Below are 18,722 nucleotides of genomic sequence, written 5' to 3'. Positions count from 1 at the left end.
CTACGTAGTGTTAGTAGTGTTGATATCACATAACGTACCAATAGAATGCATTTAACCCCTTAGCAACCATTCCAAATTTTTTAAATTTGACATGTCACTTTGTGGCAATAACTCCACAATGTATCAACGTATCCCAGTGATTTGGTTTCTGCGTGATACATTATATTTTATGATAATGGTAAATTTAGATGTATATGTTTTGCATTTATTTATAAAAATATCAAAAAATTGACAAATTTCTAAAAAAACAAAAATTAGAAATGTTCAAACTTTGATTATCCCTTAAACTAGAAGTCCCAGGAATTTCGAGCTCCATAGGGTTCCAATGGTAGAAATGTCAAATGACCCCTCTCTGGGACTTCTAGTGTTAAAGGGAACCAACCACTAGGATTCTGTTATATGAAGTAAATGCAGGGACATACTGGCACTAAGATGCTGAATTCAAGCATACCTTTTGTTGAAAAATCGAATGCTTGATTGCTAAAATATCTTTAATTAAAGTTGCAGAAATGTACTACACTTTGACTGGTGCATCGGGGGCAGGCCTTTGTTGGTCAGGTCTTCGGCGTATGCCCCATTTTTTTAATTTAAATATTGTGCCATGGCGCCATTGCTACCGTTGTCGTGCAATACATGACGCAGATGGAGGAACACTGAGCAGCTGCTTTTCAGGGATTAATGCAAAGTGGCATGACAGAAAAGAAAAATGTTATTTACCACATAAATCATGCCAACGTCTGCACAGGTCACTGTAGCCAACAGACTGTAAGGCCATTATTTGGCCACGAATTGCCAAGGCAACCATCAGGATCACACAGGTATGATCTCAGGATGCCGATGAGGTTAAAGAGGAGCCCTTACAATCTATTAACCATCTAGATGCCGCAGTTGCTATTGCGCATTAGTATTTGAGTGGTTAAACGACCATGGTCGGTGCCAACACCGATCATGATTGATGCTGCTGGATGTTAGCTATATTGTACAGCTGAAAGCTGCTGCATTTTCACCTAACTGAGGGGATGCTATTCACTTATCTCAGGTCAGTATATGTCATATTGGTGGTCACTGAGGGGTTAAGTTTGAGGATGTAATGTGAAAAAATGTAGAAAAGTTCAGAGTATGAATACTTTTTCAACATACTGTATGTATCTATATGTCTGTTTAAATCTGATATATAAAGCTGAGTGAAGGAATCCGCACCGTCGCATTTACAATCACAAAATTTTGCACAGACACCCCATGTGACTCAGAGAACGTCATAGACTGTTTTGATAGGAAAATTTAACCCCACGCTTTACAGTTACTCTCCAAAAAACCTGCCTCCATTAAAGTCAAAAGAGCTGCGAGCTATTAAGGCCGCTTTACACGCTGCGACATCGTTCAAGCGATCTCATTGGGGTCACGGAATTTGTGACGCACATCCGGTCGCTTTAGCGATGTCTTTGCGTGTGATACCTATGAGCGATTTTGAATCGTCGCAAAATCGCTCATCGGTGACATGCCCCCTGTGAGATAGCGGGGCCATTGATATGTGACGGACGGTACGTATCTCCCAGAATGCGCACAGAAACATATTAGAGCCCTACATAGTGGTCAGTCCGGAAACCTCCAGGCCGGGTTATGCAGGTGGCTCATGTCCACAGTTCTCATTTAAAAGCTCTTTGTAAAGGCCTGGGTGGGGCAGAGCGTGTTGTGTAAGCTGCAGAGCAGGAAACTGAAGAGAGTTCAGGCCTGTGTGGAACTATAACACAGGTCTGTGGACCCTCGGGAATAGCAAAACGGAGTATAGCAAGACCGTCTCCTACGGCAAGCCGTGCCTGTGTGACGGGGAACCGTATGGACCAGGGGTCTCAAACTCAGCTGGGTGTATGGGCCGCACACAGAAAAAAAATAATTTGAGGGGCCGCATTCTTTTCAGGACAAAGTGACATTGGCAGTGGTACCATATATATATATATACGCACACATTTTTTTTGTAAGTTAATACAGTTTTATTTACAATAAGCACTGCATAGTAATTTTGGCCAACATCTTGTAGTAATGTGCCCCATCCTGTTCCCCATTCTGTAAAAATGTGCGCATCCTTGCCCCCTTGTAGCAATGTGCCCCATGCAGGTCCCCTTCTTATAATAATGTGTCCCCATGCAGGTCCCCTTCTTGTGGTAATGTGCCCCATATGCAGGTCCCCTTCCTATAGTAATGTGCTTCATGCAGGTCCCTTTCTTGTAGTAATGTGCCCCATGCATGTCTTCTTGTAGTAATCACACACACACAAACCCTGTGCAGCCTCACCTAACACACACACACACACACACACCCCCTGTGCAGCCTCAGCTAACACACACACACACACACACCCTGTGCAGCCTCAGCTAACACACACACACACACACACACCCTGTGCAGCCTCAGCTAACACACACACACACACCCTGTGCAGCCTCAGCTAACACACACACACACACACACACACACACACACACACACAAACCCTGTGCAGCCTCAGCTAACACACCCCCCCCTGTGCAGCCTCAGCTAACACACACACACACACCCTGTGCAGCCTCAGCTAACAGACACACACACCCTGAGCAGCCTCAGCTAACACACACACACACACCCTGTGCAGCCTCAGCTAACACACACACACACCCTGTGCAGCCTCAGCTAACACACACACACACACAAACCCTGTGCAGCCTCAGCTAACACACCCCCCCTGTGCAGCCTCAGCTAACACACACACACACACCCTGTGCAGCCTCAGCTAACAGACACACACACACCCTGAGCAGCCTCAGCTAACACACACACACACACACACCCCCTGTGCAGCCTCAGCTAACAGACACACACACACAAACCCTGTGCAGCCTCAGCTAACACACACACACACCCTGTGCAGCCTCAGCCAGCAGCAGAAACACACACACACACACACACACACACACACACACACACACACACACACACACACACACCCTGTGCAGCCTCAGCTGACACACACACACACACACACACACACCCTGTGCAGCCTCAGCCAGCAGCAGAAACACACACACACACACACACACCCTGTGCAGCCTCAGCCAGCAGCAGAAACTCACACACACACACACACACCCTGTGCAGCCTCAGCTGACACAAACACACACACCCCCTGTGCAGGCTCAGGCAGCGGCACAAACACACAAAAACATTCTGCTCACCTATCCTCCGTCGGCTCAGCAGCACGCAGGCATGTGGACCCGATAATGATCACAGCTCCTGCCTGTCACTGCTGAACTTTCTGCCGGCGCGTGCAGAGCATTCAGAGCAGTTCTCACTGCACAACAGCCACTGGCCAATCACAGGTAAGCATCTGAGGTCATATGGAGCAGGTGCTTGCCTCTGATTGGCAGGCGGCTGTTATTGTGTTCTGCAGCGAGAACTTTACTGTGCCCGGCAAAGGCAAAACTGTAAACTGAAATAGATAGCTGGAGGCTGCGGCCTCTTGCACCGGTCGCCATCTTTACTGGGTCCACGGGCCAGTGGGCCGCAAGAAGCCACCTGAAGGGCCGCATGTGGCCCGCGGGCCGCGTGTTTAAGACCCCTGGTATGGACTGTGAGTAACCCGCCTGTGTTCCGGATGACTTTTCCTGTACAGCAAGGACAATAAAACTGTTTGGATCAGACTGTTTTGGGTCACTGCCTCATTGTCGTCCTGGGGGACCCCCACCCCGCTACATTATGGTGGAGAATGCGGGCAAGGAGCATTGAGGCATACCCCACCGCTGCACCAGCTGAAGTCTGTGACGGCTCTGCATGTCCATAATTAGGCCGGCTACGCTACAGTATAAACTGGCTAATAACATGGAGGAGCTTCTGCGGCAGTTGGTAACAATTCAGCAAAAGCAACAGGAGCAATTGGGTCTGTTCCAGCAGCAGCACCAGGAGTCCCAGCGGCAGCATCAGGAATCCCGGCGGCAGCATCAGGAGACCCAGCAACAACAACAAGAGGCGAATGCATTGCTACGGCAGCAGATTGCGGCTCTGCGTGAGACACCGGCAGCAACTGACTCCGACCGACGGGTGCCCCGGGACAGGGTTCGCTCTGCCCTGCGGAAACTAAGCCTGGAGGATGACGTGGAGGTTTTTCTTACGGTTTTTGAGCGCACAGCGGAGCAGGAAAAACTGCCGGCAGACCAGTGGGCGGAAGTGGTGGCTCCGTTCCTGATAGGGGACGCCCAGAAAGCCTACTTCGACCTCAGCCGGGAGGATGCCCTGGACTACAAGAAATTGAAAGGTGAGATCCTTGCACGTCTGGGGGTCAATACCTGTCCAGCCAGGTCTCAGGCATATGACTTACTACAAATGGTTAAAAAGTGGTTACAGCCGGAGGTGTTGTCTCCAGCCCAGATGGTGGAAAGGATGGTGGTCGACCGGTTGGTGCGGACTTTGCCAGTCGCTATTCAACGTTGGGTGGGGCAAGGAGACCCGGGTAACCTGGACCAGGTGGTGAGTTTAGTTGAGCGATATACCGCCACACAGGACTTTATACGAGACTCTGCCCCAGTGCGTCAAGCCCGGCGGCCACAGGACCCTGGCCGAGAGACACGTACGGCACTGGTGAACAACACAAACAAAGCCCATATTGAGGGGGCAACCCACACTGAGAGCGGCAAAAGACTAGTTCCCCCAGGAATAGTAACAAAAACTGGTGGGGCCACCGCTATGAAGTGCTGGAGATGTCAAGGGCCCGGCCATATCGCCGCTTATTGCCCGTTGATTACGGAGTCCATGGATTGTGGGTACACCCGCCGAATGTCTATGTATGCTAATACGGTGTATGCTGCACGCCCTATTCTTGAACCTCCTCTCTGTCATGTGTATGTAAATGGACATCGGGCAGAGGCCCTTTTGGACTCAGGCAGTATAGTGACCCTCGTTCATGGGTCGCTGATCTCGGGGTCGGAGTCCACGGAGAGGGAGGTTGGGATTGTGTGTATACATGGTGAACTCCGCAAATATCCAACAGCAGAGGTATGCCTCTCCACTTCGTGCGGGGACGTGACGCATGTGGTAGGAGTGGTGAAAACCCTACCATATGGGGTAGTAATGGGAAGGGATTTTCCGTTGTTTTGGTACCTGTGGGATAGAAATAATACCTTTTCCCAGGCAAAAATGAATCTGGGTGCGGAGCCCGATGATCCCGAGTCAGTGATACCTGCTGTAGGGATCGCCGACCTTGGGACAGGGGGAGACCCTGACAGGGGTCCACTAGAGGTGTTGGCAGGGGAAAGTGAAGAGACTGTAGCGATCCCGGAGCTGGAAACATCCCGGGAGGACTTCGGGACGGCCCAGCTAAGGGATCCTACTCTCTCCCAGGCGTGGGAGAATGTAAAAGAGGTGAATGGGGTGGCCCAACAGCCAGGGGCAGAAGTTGTCTTTCCCCGCATGGCGGTTTATAATAATTTACTCTACCGAATAGACAAAAGCAGGGAAGAGATAGTAGAACAACTGGTCGTGCCACAAGCCCATCGTCAGGCAGTGCTTAACATGGCTCACACACACCCCCTGGGGGGACACTTAGGGGCTACCAAGACACGAGCGTATTTTACGGAGGTTCTTTTGGCCAGGAGTGTACGCAGATGTACGGAGATTCTGTGAATCCTGCCCGGACTGCCAACTGACCTCGCCCATTGCGAGTTTCCGGAGTCCATTGGTGCCTCTTCCAATTATAGAGGAACCTTTTGAACGGATCGCAATGAATCTGGTAGGGCCCCTGGTAAAATCCGCACGCGGTCACCAACACATATTGGTGGTTGTGGATTACGCCACACGCTATCCAGAGGCCATTCCGCTGCGCCATACCTCCGCGAAGCTTATTGCTCGGGAGTTATTTGCCATATTTTGTCGTCTTGGGTTACCAAAGGAGATCCTTACTGACCAGGGGACCCCGTTTATGTCCAAGGTGACAAAAGAATTATGTAAACTGTTGAAAATAAAGCACCTGCGCACATCGGTGTACCATCCGCAAACTGATGGACTGGTCGAGCGGTGCAACAAAACCCTTAAGTCCATGCTTAAAAAAGTGATTGCCAAGGACGGGAGGGACTGGGACATGCTGTTTCCCTATCTTATGTTTGCGCTCCGAGAGGTGCCGCAGGAATCCACGGGTTTTTCGCCATTCGAGTTGCTTTATGGCAGACACCCTAGGGGCTTGGTGGACGTAGCCAAGGAAACATGGGAACAGGAACCCACCCCATATAAAAGTGTGATTGAACATGTGGCTCTAATGCAGGACCGCATCGCAGCGGTTTTGCCTATTGTAAAAGAACATTTAACAAGGGCACAAGGGGCACAAAGGCGCACTTATAACGCACGAGCCACCATCAGATCTTTTGATGTAGGGGATCGGGTCTTGGTTTTGGTGCCCACGGCCGAGAGTAAACTGTTGGCCAAATGGCAGGGGCCGTATGAGGTTCGGGAAAAGGTGGGGGAGGTGAACTACCGAATATACCAGCCGGGGAGGAGGAAGCCGGAACAACAGTATCATGTTAACTTGCTTAAAGCCTGGAAAGACCGTGACTGTATGGTGACGGGAGTAACACCGGTGGGGCCCTGGGGGGAACCTGTAGTGCCACCCATCCTGGGAACAGAAGGGAGTGTACACTTAGGCGACACCCTCACTAAACTGCAGCGTCGGGAGGTTCGGAAGTTGGTACAGGAGAACTCTGATGTGTTTTCCGAGATACCCGGCCGTACTTCGGTTATCCAACATGACATTGTCACCGAGCCTCGGGTAAAGGTGCGTATGAATCCGTACCGGGTGCCCGAGGCCCAGAGACAAGCCATTGCAGCAGAGGTGAAACAGATGCTTACCCTAGGGGTGATCGAGGAATCAAAGAGTGACTGGGCTAGTCCCATTGTGCTGATTCCAAAACCCGACGGGTCGCTACGTTTCTGCAATGACTTCCGGAGATTGAATGAGGTTTCCAAGTTCGACCTTTACCCTATGCCCCGGGTGGACGAACTTATTGAACAGTTGGGAAAGGCTCAATATTTCACGACGCTTGACCTTACCAAAGGCTATTGGTAGGTGCCGCTGACAGAGTCAGCCAAGGAAAAAAACGGCCTTTATTACACCAGAGGGGCTCTATCACTATGTTGTCTTGCCTTTTGGTTTACATGGAGCCCCGGCTACATTCCAAAGACTGATGGACATAGTGTTGGAACCCCATCAGAAGTACGCATCCGCCTATCTAGACGACATCATCATCTTCAGTTCCGATTGGCAGACCCACTTGTCCCAGGTCCAGGCCGTCGTTAACTCCCTGCGGGCAGCAGGGTTGACCGCAAACCCAAAGAAATGTGCAATCGGTCAGGAGGAAGCCCGCTATTTGGGGTACGTGATTGGCCGCGGGGTGATCAAACCTCAAGTAAATAAAATAGAGGCCATCCAAAAGTGGCCCAGACCAGTGTCCACTAAACAGGTGAGAGCGTTCCTCGGCATTGTCGGGTATTACCGGCGGTTTATACCGGACTTTGCCGGGAGAACAGCAGCTCTGACCGATCTGCTGAAGGGGAAAAAGGCGGCTATGGTACGCTGGACCCCTCAGGCTGATGAAGCGTTTCAGTCCATGAAGACTGCCTTGTGTGGTCAACCGGTCCTCATTAGCCCCGATTTCGGTAACACCTTCCTGGTACAAACAGATGCCTCCGAGGTGGGTCTGGGTGCCGTACTCTCGCAAGAGGTGAACGGAACTGAGCATCCGGTTACCTATTTGAGCCGGAAACTTACCCCGGCAGAAAAGAATTATAGCGTAGTGGAGAAGGAGTGCTTGGCTATTAAATGGGCCTTGGAGTCCCTGCGCTATTATTTGCTCGGGCGACCGTTTCGGTTGGTAACGGACCACGCGCCCCTCGTCTGGATGAGAAATGCGAAGGAACGGAATGCCCGGGTCACCCGCTGGTTCCTGTCCCTTCAGAATTTCAGTTTTACGGTAGAACATTGGGCCGGTTCATCCCAGGGCAATGCCGATGCCCTGTCTCGGGCGGCCTGTTTGGGTGCGTCCGTTCATCCCCTCGGGTTTGAACGGAGGGGGGGGGGTATGTGAGATAGCGGGGCCATTGATATGTGACGGACGGTACGTATCTCCCAGAATGCGCACAAAAACATATTAGAGGCCTACATAGTGGTCAGTCCGGAAACCTCCAGGCCGGGTTATGCAGGTGGCTCATGTCCACAGTTCTCATTTAAAAGCGCTTTGTAAAGGCCTGGGTGGGGCAGAGCGTATTGTGTAAGCTGCAGAGCAGGAAACTGAAGAGTTCAGTCCTGTGTGGAACTATAACACAGGTCTGTGGACCCCCGGGAATAGCAAAACGGAGTATAGTAAGACCGTCTCCTACGGCAAGCCATGCCTGTGTGACGGGGAACCGTATGGACTGTGAGTAACCCGGCTGTGTTCCGGATGACTTTTCCTGTACAGCAAGGACAATAAAACTGTTTGGATCAGACTGTTTTGGGTCACTGCCTCATTGTCGTCCTGGGGGACCCCCACCCCACTACACCCCCTATTCTCGAATATCGCTGCTGGTGTACGAAGTAGTTTGTCGCTCCTGCGGCAGCACACAACGCTATGTGTGACACCGCAGGAACGAGGAACCTCACCTTACCTGCGGCTGGCCGCAATGAGGAAGGGGGCCGCAATACGATGGGGGTTGGTGCTATCACACTCGACATCGCTAGCATCGGCTAGCGATGTCGCAGCATGTAAAGCGGCCATTAGGTTACTAATAGGAGTTGTGATTGGTTGATATAGGAACAAAGGACATTTATAATATAAGAAGCTTATGTGTGAGGTAATAAGATGTCAGTGGGGAGACAGACTGAGAGACAGAGACAGACAGACATAGGTACAGACCGAGAAAGAGGCACACAGGGAAAGAGACAGACAGGGGGAAAAAAAGCCAGACAGAGACAGACAGAAAGACACACGAGGAAAGAGACAGAGGCAGACCGGGAAAGAGAGAGAGGTAGACAGGGAAAGACAAACGGAAAGAGGCAGACAGAGAGACAGGACAAAAGACAGACATACAGAGACAGACAGTGAAAGAGACAGACCGAGAGACAGGGAAAGAGACAAGGAAAGAGACAGAGACAAACAGGGAAAGAGGCAGACCGGGAAAGAGACAGAGACAGACAAACGGGGAAAGAGAGACAGACATACATAGACAGACACACAGAGTGATAAGGAGAGACAGATATAGAGACACAGACAGACTGATACAGACCCTGACAGACAGACACACAGACAGAGACAAATAGACAGAGAGCGACAGATGGATATTGAGAGACTGACAAAGAGATACAGAGACAGACAGGGAAAGTGAGAGACAGACAAAGAGAGAGAGACCGAGGCAGACAAAGACATACAGAGACAGACAGGGAAAGAGAGAGACAGACAGATAGAGACTGGGAGAGAGACAGAGAAACAGTTACTTTTTCAGGCAATGCCAGGTACTACAGCTAGTTATGTAATAAATTTAAAAATGTTGTGTACTACAACTTACGTTATTGTTGAAAAGGACCTACTAGTCTGGAGAATAAAAGACTTAAACTAATAATTATGTTGTGTGCTTGACCCCTATAAAAAATCATACTTTTTACTTGGTAAACGCCTTTTTGTGTAAATCAGGTTTTATTTAAGTTTTCTTTTGACATCTTAAAACAATTACAAAAGATATGAACACTTCCAATACAAGGTATTTAACACCCAATATCTTATCGTCTCCAGCACCTTAAGAAACCTTAACCAGACCGTTTCCATCAGTCAATGGACTAAGTGTCCCTCAAATTAAACCATATCTTTGATGAACCAATTTCACTGTGAGACGAGAAGATAACATAAAACGAAAAAGGGGGGGGGGGGAGAAAGCAGGGAGAGGATAGTGGGGAATGAGAACAGAAAGTTCCTGTCTGGCTTTGGCTGCAGCCAAAGAACACTAAATTGAGTTAGAAAGTGCAGCACATAATAGTTCGAACCATTTGCCCTTACTATTGGAGCCATGAAAAGAGTTCCGGACTCTTTCTAAACAGAATTCAGTGTGTCCAGATCCCAACTACATTTTCCAGTGTACCTGTTTGTTGGCCTATCAGTTCCTCCATTCTATACATCGTATTGAGTTCCACTACGTATTCTGCTCGTGAGAGGATCTCTCTCCGCTTCTGGTACCTAGGAATTAGACTTCTCGCTGCTGTTAAAATGTTCCGTGGCAAGACCTTTTTAAATCTAGAAATTGACTCTTCGCCAAGAGATAAGAGTGCCAACTCTGATATAGGATGGAGCTCAATGGTGGAAAGTTTGTTCAGTAATTTAAAGGTGTCATCCTGGAAACTCCTTACTGCCGGGCATTTCCATCAAATTTGCATCAATGATCCTGAAACAAAGCATTTATCCTAGAAGGACACCTGTATCACCTGGAGATGATCTTATAGCTTCTCTCCTGTGACACCACATTTAGCGATGACTTCTGAGTGAAAGAGAATTTTGGCCCTCTCCGCTTCTGTGAAGGTCCTACCCAGTTCCCTCTCCCAGGCCAAGAAGAAGGGAGGGCTGAACTGATTGAGCAATGGAGGATCCTGAAACAGACCATGCAGTAATGAGACTGGATGTTTCAAGGTTTCCTTCTGCAGACATCGTTTCTCGTATGGTGTCAATGGACTAAAAATATTTGCCGGTGGGGATAAAAATTTTAGACAACTTTTTAACTGTTCATAAAAGAACCAAGCGGCAGGTGGAACATTACCCCTAGGGAAAAGGGAGTGGAGAGGTTTAATAGTTGAGCCAGATATGGAAAACGCTTTTTATTCCATGTGCAAATGAGTAGGCTGTGGTACACCCTTGCACTCAGGGGCGTACATAGAAATCATGGGGCCCCATAGCAAAAGTGTGAACTCCCCCCCGTAATAAAAATAAAATACAATAAAATATTAACATAATAAACAGTATACATGTTACTGGGGGCAGCTTACATGTTACTGTAGGGGACATACAAGTTACTGGGGGGCGCATATACACATTATGGATTAATCTTTATCCTAGCCAGGCTATATATCTACCAGCAGACTATTACTGGGCGTGGCTCCTTCTGCAGAGGACCAGTCTAGGCAGCCTCTTTGTAAACAATGTGAGCCCTCACAAAGCCTCCCTATATACAGTTTGAGCACCTACATAGCCTCTCTATAAACAGTGTGACCCCCTATATAGCCTCTCTATATACAGCATGAGCCCGCACATAGCCTATCAATATACAATGAGTCCTCATATAGCCTTCCTATATACAGTATGAGCCCCCACAAAGGCTCTCTATATACAGTTTGAGCTCTCACATAGCCCTCCTATATACAGTATGAGCATCACACAGAGCCTCCTGTATACAGTGTGAGTCCTCACATAGCCTCCTAAATACTGTATGAGCCCCAATATAGTCCTCTATATACATGTAACATCCCATACACATATGAAAAAAACCCCAAAAACTATATACTGACCTCCCTCCTGTTTCCTCGACGCTCTGCTCCTGTCTCCGGTGCACTTACTGTCAGTACAGCAGACACTATGATGTGACATCATCGTGCCTGCAGCCTCACACACTGGTGGAAGAAGTAGCTGACGGACCCATCTTCCACCAAGGAGGCATTCACATTTGTCTGCATCCTAGGGCTGCAGATAGCGGTGACCTCGGGAAGTTGTTGGCGACAGTGAGCATGGTGCAGTCTGTGGTCCACTGTTTTCAGCCCTTCGGGTGTGTAGGCTTACTGGCCACACTTATCCTGGCCTTGGTCTAGATGATTATCTCTGAGCTATCCATTGAGGAAAACATAAAAGATGAAATAAAAATATTAACATGTACCATGACTCCTAGAAGTAGAGGCTAAGGAGGACCCCCCCCCTTCCCCAAAAAGTAAAAAAATAGGAAAACCTAAAAAAAAAGTGAACTGTGCCAAAACTTTATAAAGACAAGCCCAAATGCTTAGGAAAATGTTTAAAGGACAAATTAAGCCAAACTAGAGCTTCTTGGCAGTAGATATCAACATTATGTTTTTACATGCCAAAATTAAGTCTGGTAAAATGTAATAGTAGAGGATCTATAATACTTTCAAAACACTTCTCTGGGACTCAGAATCAAATGTGCTTGCAAGTGAAAAAAAAACCAAACTAGAGTTGAGTCAATTAAAATGGGTCCTAGAGCAGGCTAATGCACAAAACTATAAGACTAGTTAAATGAGTTATCCACCTGAATGTCTCCCTAAGTAAAAAATAGCAGCATACTTATTTACTTCCTAGCCCAGCATAAAATTTAAACATAATTTATTTTTTGCAAATTACCTTCAGCTTTGCAGACTTGCCTCTAGGTATTAGCTTTGCTGCTGTTATGCAGTCCATAGTCCATTGACTTGTGTAAAAGCTATGGTGAGACAAAAATTACAAAACGTTAATCTGTAAACTTATTTTGCATCACTGAAAATGAAGATGCATCTTTACTATGAAATAAAATTTAGTTCATGACTAGTGATGGGCTTACCCAGACTGTAAAAGTCCAGATCCGCGTGGTTTCAAAAGTATCCAGGTGCCGAGCTCGGAGTTCTCAGGCAACTCTGGCTAATGAACCGGATCCAGCAACTTTGGAAGTAAAAAAATAAAGCAAGTGTACTATGCTTACCAAGTCTCCGGCATGGCTGTAACTTCTTCAGGGACTCTCACTCTTCTTCTGGGGCCGCTTATTTGCCTCATACATATTCACTGCTTCCCAAGCCCACCATATTCACTGCTTCTCAAGCCCACCAGCAGTCCTGGTGTCTGTGATTTGGTTGCAGTCAGACGCGCCACCAACCTGTGTGACAATGTCTGACTGCAACCAATCACAGACCCTGTCTGGGTGTCATTATCGTGGTATAATAATAAATAGTCGTAGGGTACACTCATATTATGATACCCAGCACAGATAAAGCATATGGCCACAAGCCACAGCACCCAGCCGTGCACTTATCTTGGCTGTGCATCAAAGTAAGAGGAACTGCATGTAGCTTATTATTATTATTATTATTATTTAAGTAAATAACGTAATAAAACGTCATGCAGTCCCCCCAATTTTGATACCCAGCCATGATAAAACCCAACAGCTGGAGGCTCGTATTCTCAGACTGGGGAGAACCATGCTTATTGGTCCCCCCTAGCCTAAAAATAGCAGCCTGCAGCCGCCCAGGATGGTCGCATCCATTAGATGTGACAATCCCAGGACTTTTACTTGTGTCTTTCCGATTGCCATGGTGTGGTGCCAATTGTAGTAATAAGGGGTTAATTACAGCCCACAGCTGTCACTAAGCCTGCTATTTTTAGGCTGGGGGGCCCAATAAGCATGGGTCTTCCTAGCCTGAGAATACCAGACCCCTGCTGTCTTACTTTATCATGGCTGGGTATCAAAATGAGGGGAAATGCATGTTGTTTTTTAAAATGATTTATTTAAATAATTGAAGGAAAAAAAAAAATCGCATGTGGTTCCTCTTATTTTGATACACAATCAAGATAAGCGCACGGCTAGGGTCTGCAGCCTGTAGCCGTACGCTTTATTAGTGCTAGGTATCATAATATGGGGGACCCTACACAAATGTATATATTTTTATACCACGATATAGACAAGGTCTGTGATTGGTTGCAGTCAGACACTGTCACACAGGGTGGGGGGCGCGTCTGACTGCAAACAATTACAGACGCCAGGACTGTTGGTGGGCAGGGGAAACAGGGAATATGCATGAAGGTATATGAGCGGCTGCGGAAGAAGAGTGAGCAGCCAGAAAGCAGTTACAGCCGCACAGGAGACTCGATACGTATAGCACGCTTGCTCTAAACCTCCTATGCCTTCTACCACCATTTTAAAGTGCCGGATTCCGGTCCCCATATACTTATATGGGGACCAGCGTTCGGCCAGATATCTAGGATGAATTCTGGGCCTGAACAGGGTTTTGTGTTTTTTTTTTTTTTTGTTTTTTTTTGTTTTTTTTTTATTCCAGTTAGTCCCACAGATACCAAATATCTGGGAGTTTGCCCCTCGCTATTCATAAGCATTATTATTTGGTATGAAATGGCATTCCAAATTTGAAACTAGATTAAAAAGATGTCAGTATATCACGGCGCAGGGGAGAATCTGAAATCTCACAAAAATATCTGTGTAAGGCTCTGTGCGCACTGGGAAGTGGAATTTTCTTGAGAAAATTCCGCATGCCCTCAAAGATTACCGCACCCGCGGTAAAAAACCGCGGGAAACCGCACCCGAAAACCGCATGCGGTTTGCCGCGGTTTGCTGCGGTTTTACCGCGGTATTATTCGCGGTATTGCCGCGGTTTTGCCGCGTGCGGGTTGGGATGTGCTTTATTGCATTCAATGCAATAAAGCACATTGAAGAAAAAAAAAAAAAAAAGTCATTTAATTCTGAGAGTAGATAGACAGAAGAATAGATAGAGGGATAGATAGATAGATAGAGGGATAGATAGATAGAGAGATAGATGACAGATCGCTGCATTTCCCACGGTCGGCTGTGAGTTCACATTACCGGCCGTGGGAAATGACCGGTAATTACCTCTGCTGCTTTCATTCAGCCTGTGTCTGTGACAGTCGCGGCTGGATGGAAGCAGCGCTGGACGTCGGACCTGGATTACGCCGGAGCTTTGGTGCGGGAGGGGTTAATAAAATGGTGAACGAGGCTTGTTTGTTTTATTTAAAATAAAGGATTTTTCGGTGTCTGTGTTTTTTTCACTTTACTTACGGGTTGATCATGTCAGCTGTCACATAGACGCTGCCATGATCAAGCCTGGGATTAATGGCGGTGGTCCCCCATCACCATTAACCCCTTGTATTACCTTGTCACCACTGCTACACGGTGGCAAGAAGAGCCGAGGACACGCCGGTATTGTCGCATATTGCATGCGACAGTCCCGGGGCAGCTGCGGCTGATATTCTCGGCTGCCGGAGGGGGAGTGAGGCGGGGGACATTACCCCTGCCCCTCTCCCTCCCCAGCCTGAGAATACCGGGCCGCCGCTGTGTGCTTACCTCGGCTGGAAGGTAAATATGCAGCGGAGCCCACGTTCTTTTTTTCCTATATTTCCGTTTTCTTTCTATGTGTGTTCTATGTGTCTGTGTCTATGTGTTCTGTGTCTGTGATGTCTATGTGTCTGTGATCTGTGTGTGTGTTTACTCTGCATGGCTTCCTCTTCCTGTAATGACATCACTTCCCTGCAAAACCGCAAGCAAGTGATGCACATTACCGGAGGTAAACCGCAAAATACCGCAGGGAATAACGCAGGAAAACGCAGTGAACCGCACAGAATTTGCTGCCTGCGTTATTCCCTGCGGGATTTCTTGATTAACATTGAGTCAATGGAGTAAAATCCCGCAGCGATGTGCGGAAAAGAAGTGACATGCACTTGTTTTTGCTGCGGGATTCCCGCAGCAAAACATGCAGCTGTCAAATTCCGCCCAGTGCGCACAGGATTTTTTTTCTCCATAGGATTTGCTGGTGATTCACTGCAGAGATGTTATGAACATTTTCTGCAGCGAAACATGCAGCAAATCCGCGGCAAAATCCGCGAAAAATCCGGTAAGTGCGCACATAGCCTAAAAGGCAAGACTACTGATTGTGTGAACCTGGCCAAAGGAGCAGAAACATTCAGTCTCTCATCTGCAGTGCTTGGACAAACTGCAGAGTCTCCTAACCTAAGTTAACTGGGCAGCGATCAGCCCGCATCTTCTAGTGTAAGAAGTATGGAGCTGTTATACTTGTGTGCATGAGATTACTGGCTCATGAATGCTTGGAAGAGTAGCATCGTAGTCCTAGTGAAACACTTGCTGTTCATAGGGTAATTTTCTTCTTTAGTCATTGTTTGGTTTTAGTACAAAATAAATGTCTGTTTGTAGAGAATTTAAATTAAACGATCAGAAAGCCTCTAACATTATTTCTCAAGCACATTTGTTTGTTTTGCACATCTGTTTGGTGAACATCTGCACAAAGCTGTGTGCTACCTTTTGACCCTATTTTACTTTCTTACCAGGCCTTTGCTCAAGACTGCAAGACATTTGCTTTTGTTGCCAACACGTTACTGAAAAAAAACCCAACTATTGAGGCAGCTGTTTCAAGTGCCCTGCACTCAAGTTTGCAGGATATGGCTGGACTCTGTGTGCAAGAACTCAATAACTTCATAGACCAATATGACTCAAGAGTGTGAAGAATAAGTATTCTATCGACATTTCATGTCAATTCTCTTGTCCGTTTCCAAAGTCTACAAGCTATAATGTTTTTTCTCTGTTCCTTTGTGAACTTTTTTCTTACAAAAATTGTCTGCAACACAGAATGAAAAGAGGACAAATATGGTAAAAAATAATGAAGGCTATACACAGGAGGCCTAAATGGTACATTTAAGAAAGCAGTTAAAGGCAAATATAATTGCACTGTTCTATTTCTTGTTTTATTTCTTGTTTTTAGAGATGATCCTGAGTAATTTCCATTAAACCGTTGATGCACAATGGCTGTCGTGGATGGAGCACATTCCCATGACTTCCAGATGTGTTCATTTATTTCCTTTTCCTGTGTGCCTGGCTGATTAATGCACATATAACTTTATAGCAAAATGCTAAGCCTTTGGTGGTGTTCTTGCTTACATATAAAAAAACCCAGCCTGAATGGTTATTTCTTCCTTCAATGCTGTGAACAAAAAACAATTGCTGAAATTAACCACTTCCTGACATTCGACATACCGTACATTTTATTTTGCCGTGTGTTCCCGCAAATGGACATATTAGTACGTCCTGGTGATCATGCAGGCACAGGCTCTATGGCTTCACAATCGCCAACCAGGAGCTCAGCTATACTTGAGCACCAGTTGTCACAGCCGAAGCCGGTGCCAACACCGCTCCTGGCTGCTTAACACCCTAAATGCCACTACTATCAATAGAGATTTCAGCATTTAGGAGTCTGGGTGAGAGAGTGCGCTTCCTCTCTCACCTGATCGACACCCCTGCGATGTTATCATAGGTTCCCGATCATTGCCACAAGGTCAAATGATGACCCCTGGGTGACCTATTTGACCATGTTCTTGGCATGGTCTAAGAGGCATTCTGTTAGTGTCATGCTGACAGGTGTAATGCGTTGCCATTCTTGTGCATTGCATGGGAATGCATTACACCAGCAATCAGAATAATGGAAGTTAATGTCCCATAGTGAGACTTATTAATCAAAAAAAGTTATAAAAAAAACCCCTGTAAAATAATTTTTAAAAAATCCCAAAATAAAAAAAAATGAAGAAAATATAATATCAAGAAACATTTAGATATATTTAAAAAGAACAATAAACCCAAAAAAGTACACACATTTGGTGTCGCTGCTTCTGGAATGACCTGATCTACAAATCTGTCACACTAGTTAACACCTTCAGTGAACATAAAAAAGAAAGGGCAAAAATTTGGCATTTTTATAAAAGTGGAATAAAATGCAAACAAAAAGTCAAATATAAATATATATGGTATCCCTGAAAATGTCATCATGTCCCGCAAACAACAAGCTGCCATACAGCCGTGTCAGCAGAAAAACAAAAAAGTTATAGCAGTCGGAATATAGCAATGCAAAATATTTTTTTTTTCTATAAAATAGTTTTTATTGTGTGACAGAGGCAAAACATAAAAATAAATGTGGTATTGCTGTAATTGTACTAAACGAGGAATAAAGGAATAAAGCCATGATATTACTTTTACGAGGGAAAGATATTAAAAAAAAAACAACAATTTCTGAATTGCTGTTTTTTGAAAATTCTGTATTCCAAAAATCGGAATAAACAGCTAAACAAAAAATGTTATGTTCCTGAAAATGGTATCCATAAAAACGTCAACTCCTCCTGCAAAATATAAGCTCTCATAGGACTGTTGGCAGAAAAATGAAAAAATTATAGCTTTCAAAATTTGGTGATGCAAAACCTTTTTTTAAATCTTTGTTTTAGTTTGTGATAGTAACCATACATAATCCCATATAAACCTGGTCTTGATATAATTGCACCACCCCGAAGAGTAAAACAGTCTGATCAATTATACCACACGGTGAATAGCATTAAATAAATAAAAAATTCTTGACCTCTTTTTAATTTGTTTATTCTGCCTCTCAAAAATCATAATACGGCCCAGCTCACATTTAGCCTGTGCTCTACGCTGAGCACTTACACTAGGGTTTATGTATAAATCTCTTAAATACGGAATTCTGTTGGAACCCTTGATGGGACATTCACTATAAGGCTATGTGCACACAGTGCGTTTTTCGCAGCGTTTTTGGGATCAAAACTGCATGACTTTTCATTTTTGCTGTCCACACACAACTTTTTTTTTTTTAAGCTGCATTTTTCAGCTGAAAAAAAAATGGTCATGTCAATTCTTTCCTGTGTTTTTCTGCGTTTTCCCCCCATGCAATGCATTGGAAAAACACAGAGATAAAAAACGCAGCCAAAAACGCGGTAAAAACGCATTTTTTTTACGCGTTTTTGCTGCGGGTGCGTTTTTGTGAGGTTTTTAGCGGCCAAAAAAGCAGCGTCGTAAAAACGCTGTTTGCGCACATAGCCTAAAGAGGCATTTGAAGACCCTGTGGACTTTCTCTGACCAATAATCCAGCGGTGTCAGATTTTTTAAGTGTTCATAAAAGTGTG

The 18,722-nt window shown here is 46.2% G+C and overlaps 1 protein-coding gene across 2 annotated transcripts in view; it reads left to right on the top strand.

The window, feature by feature from the left end:
• Positions 1–16,621, top strand: part of LOC142291323 (uncharacterized) — a 129,607-nt gene extending 112,986 nt beyond the window's left edge. For both annotated transcript variants that reach the window (XM_075335784.1, XM_075335783.1), the window contains exon 10: positions 16,092–16,621. In XM_075335784.1, the coding sequence (XP_075191899.1) occupies positions 16,092–16,265 (174 nt within the window). In that variant the 3' untranslated portion in view covers positions 16,266–16,621. The remainder of the gene's footprint in view (positions 1–16,091) is intronic.
• Positions 16,622–18,722: the final 2,101 nt, after the last annotated feature.

The sequence above is a fragment of the Anomaloglossus baeobatrachus genome, chromosome 2, assembly GCF_048569485.1.
Source record: "Anomaloglossus baeobatrachus isolate aAnoBae1 chromosome 2, aAnoBae1.hap1, whole genome shotgun sequence".
NCBI classification, from domain to species: domain Eukaryota; kingdom Metazoa; phylum Chordata; class Amphibia; order Anura; family Aromobatidae; genus Anomaloglossus; species Anomaloglossus baeobatrachus.
This window is presented reverse-complemented; position numbering and strand designations above follow the sequence as displayed.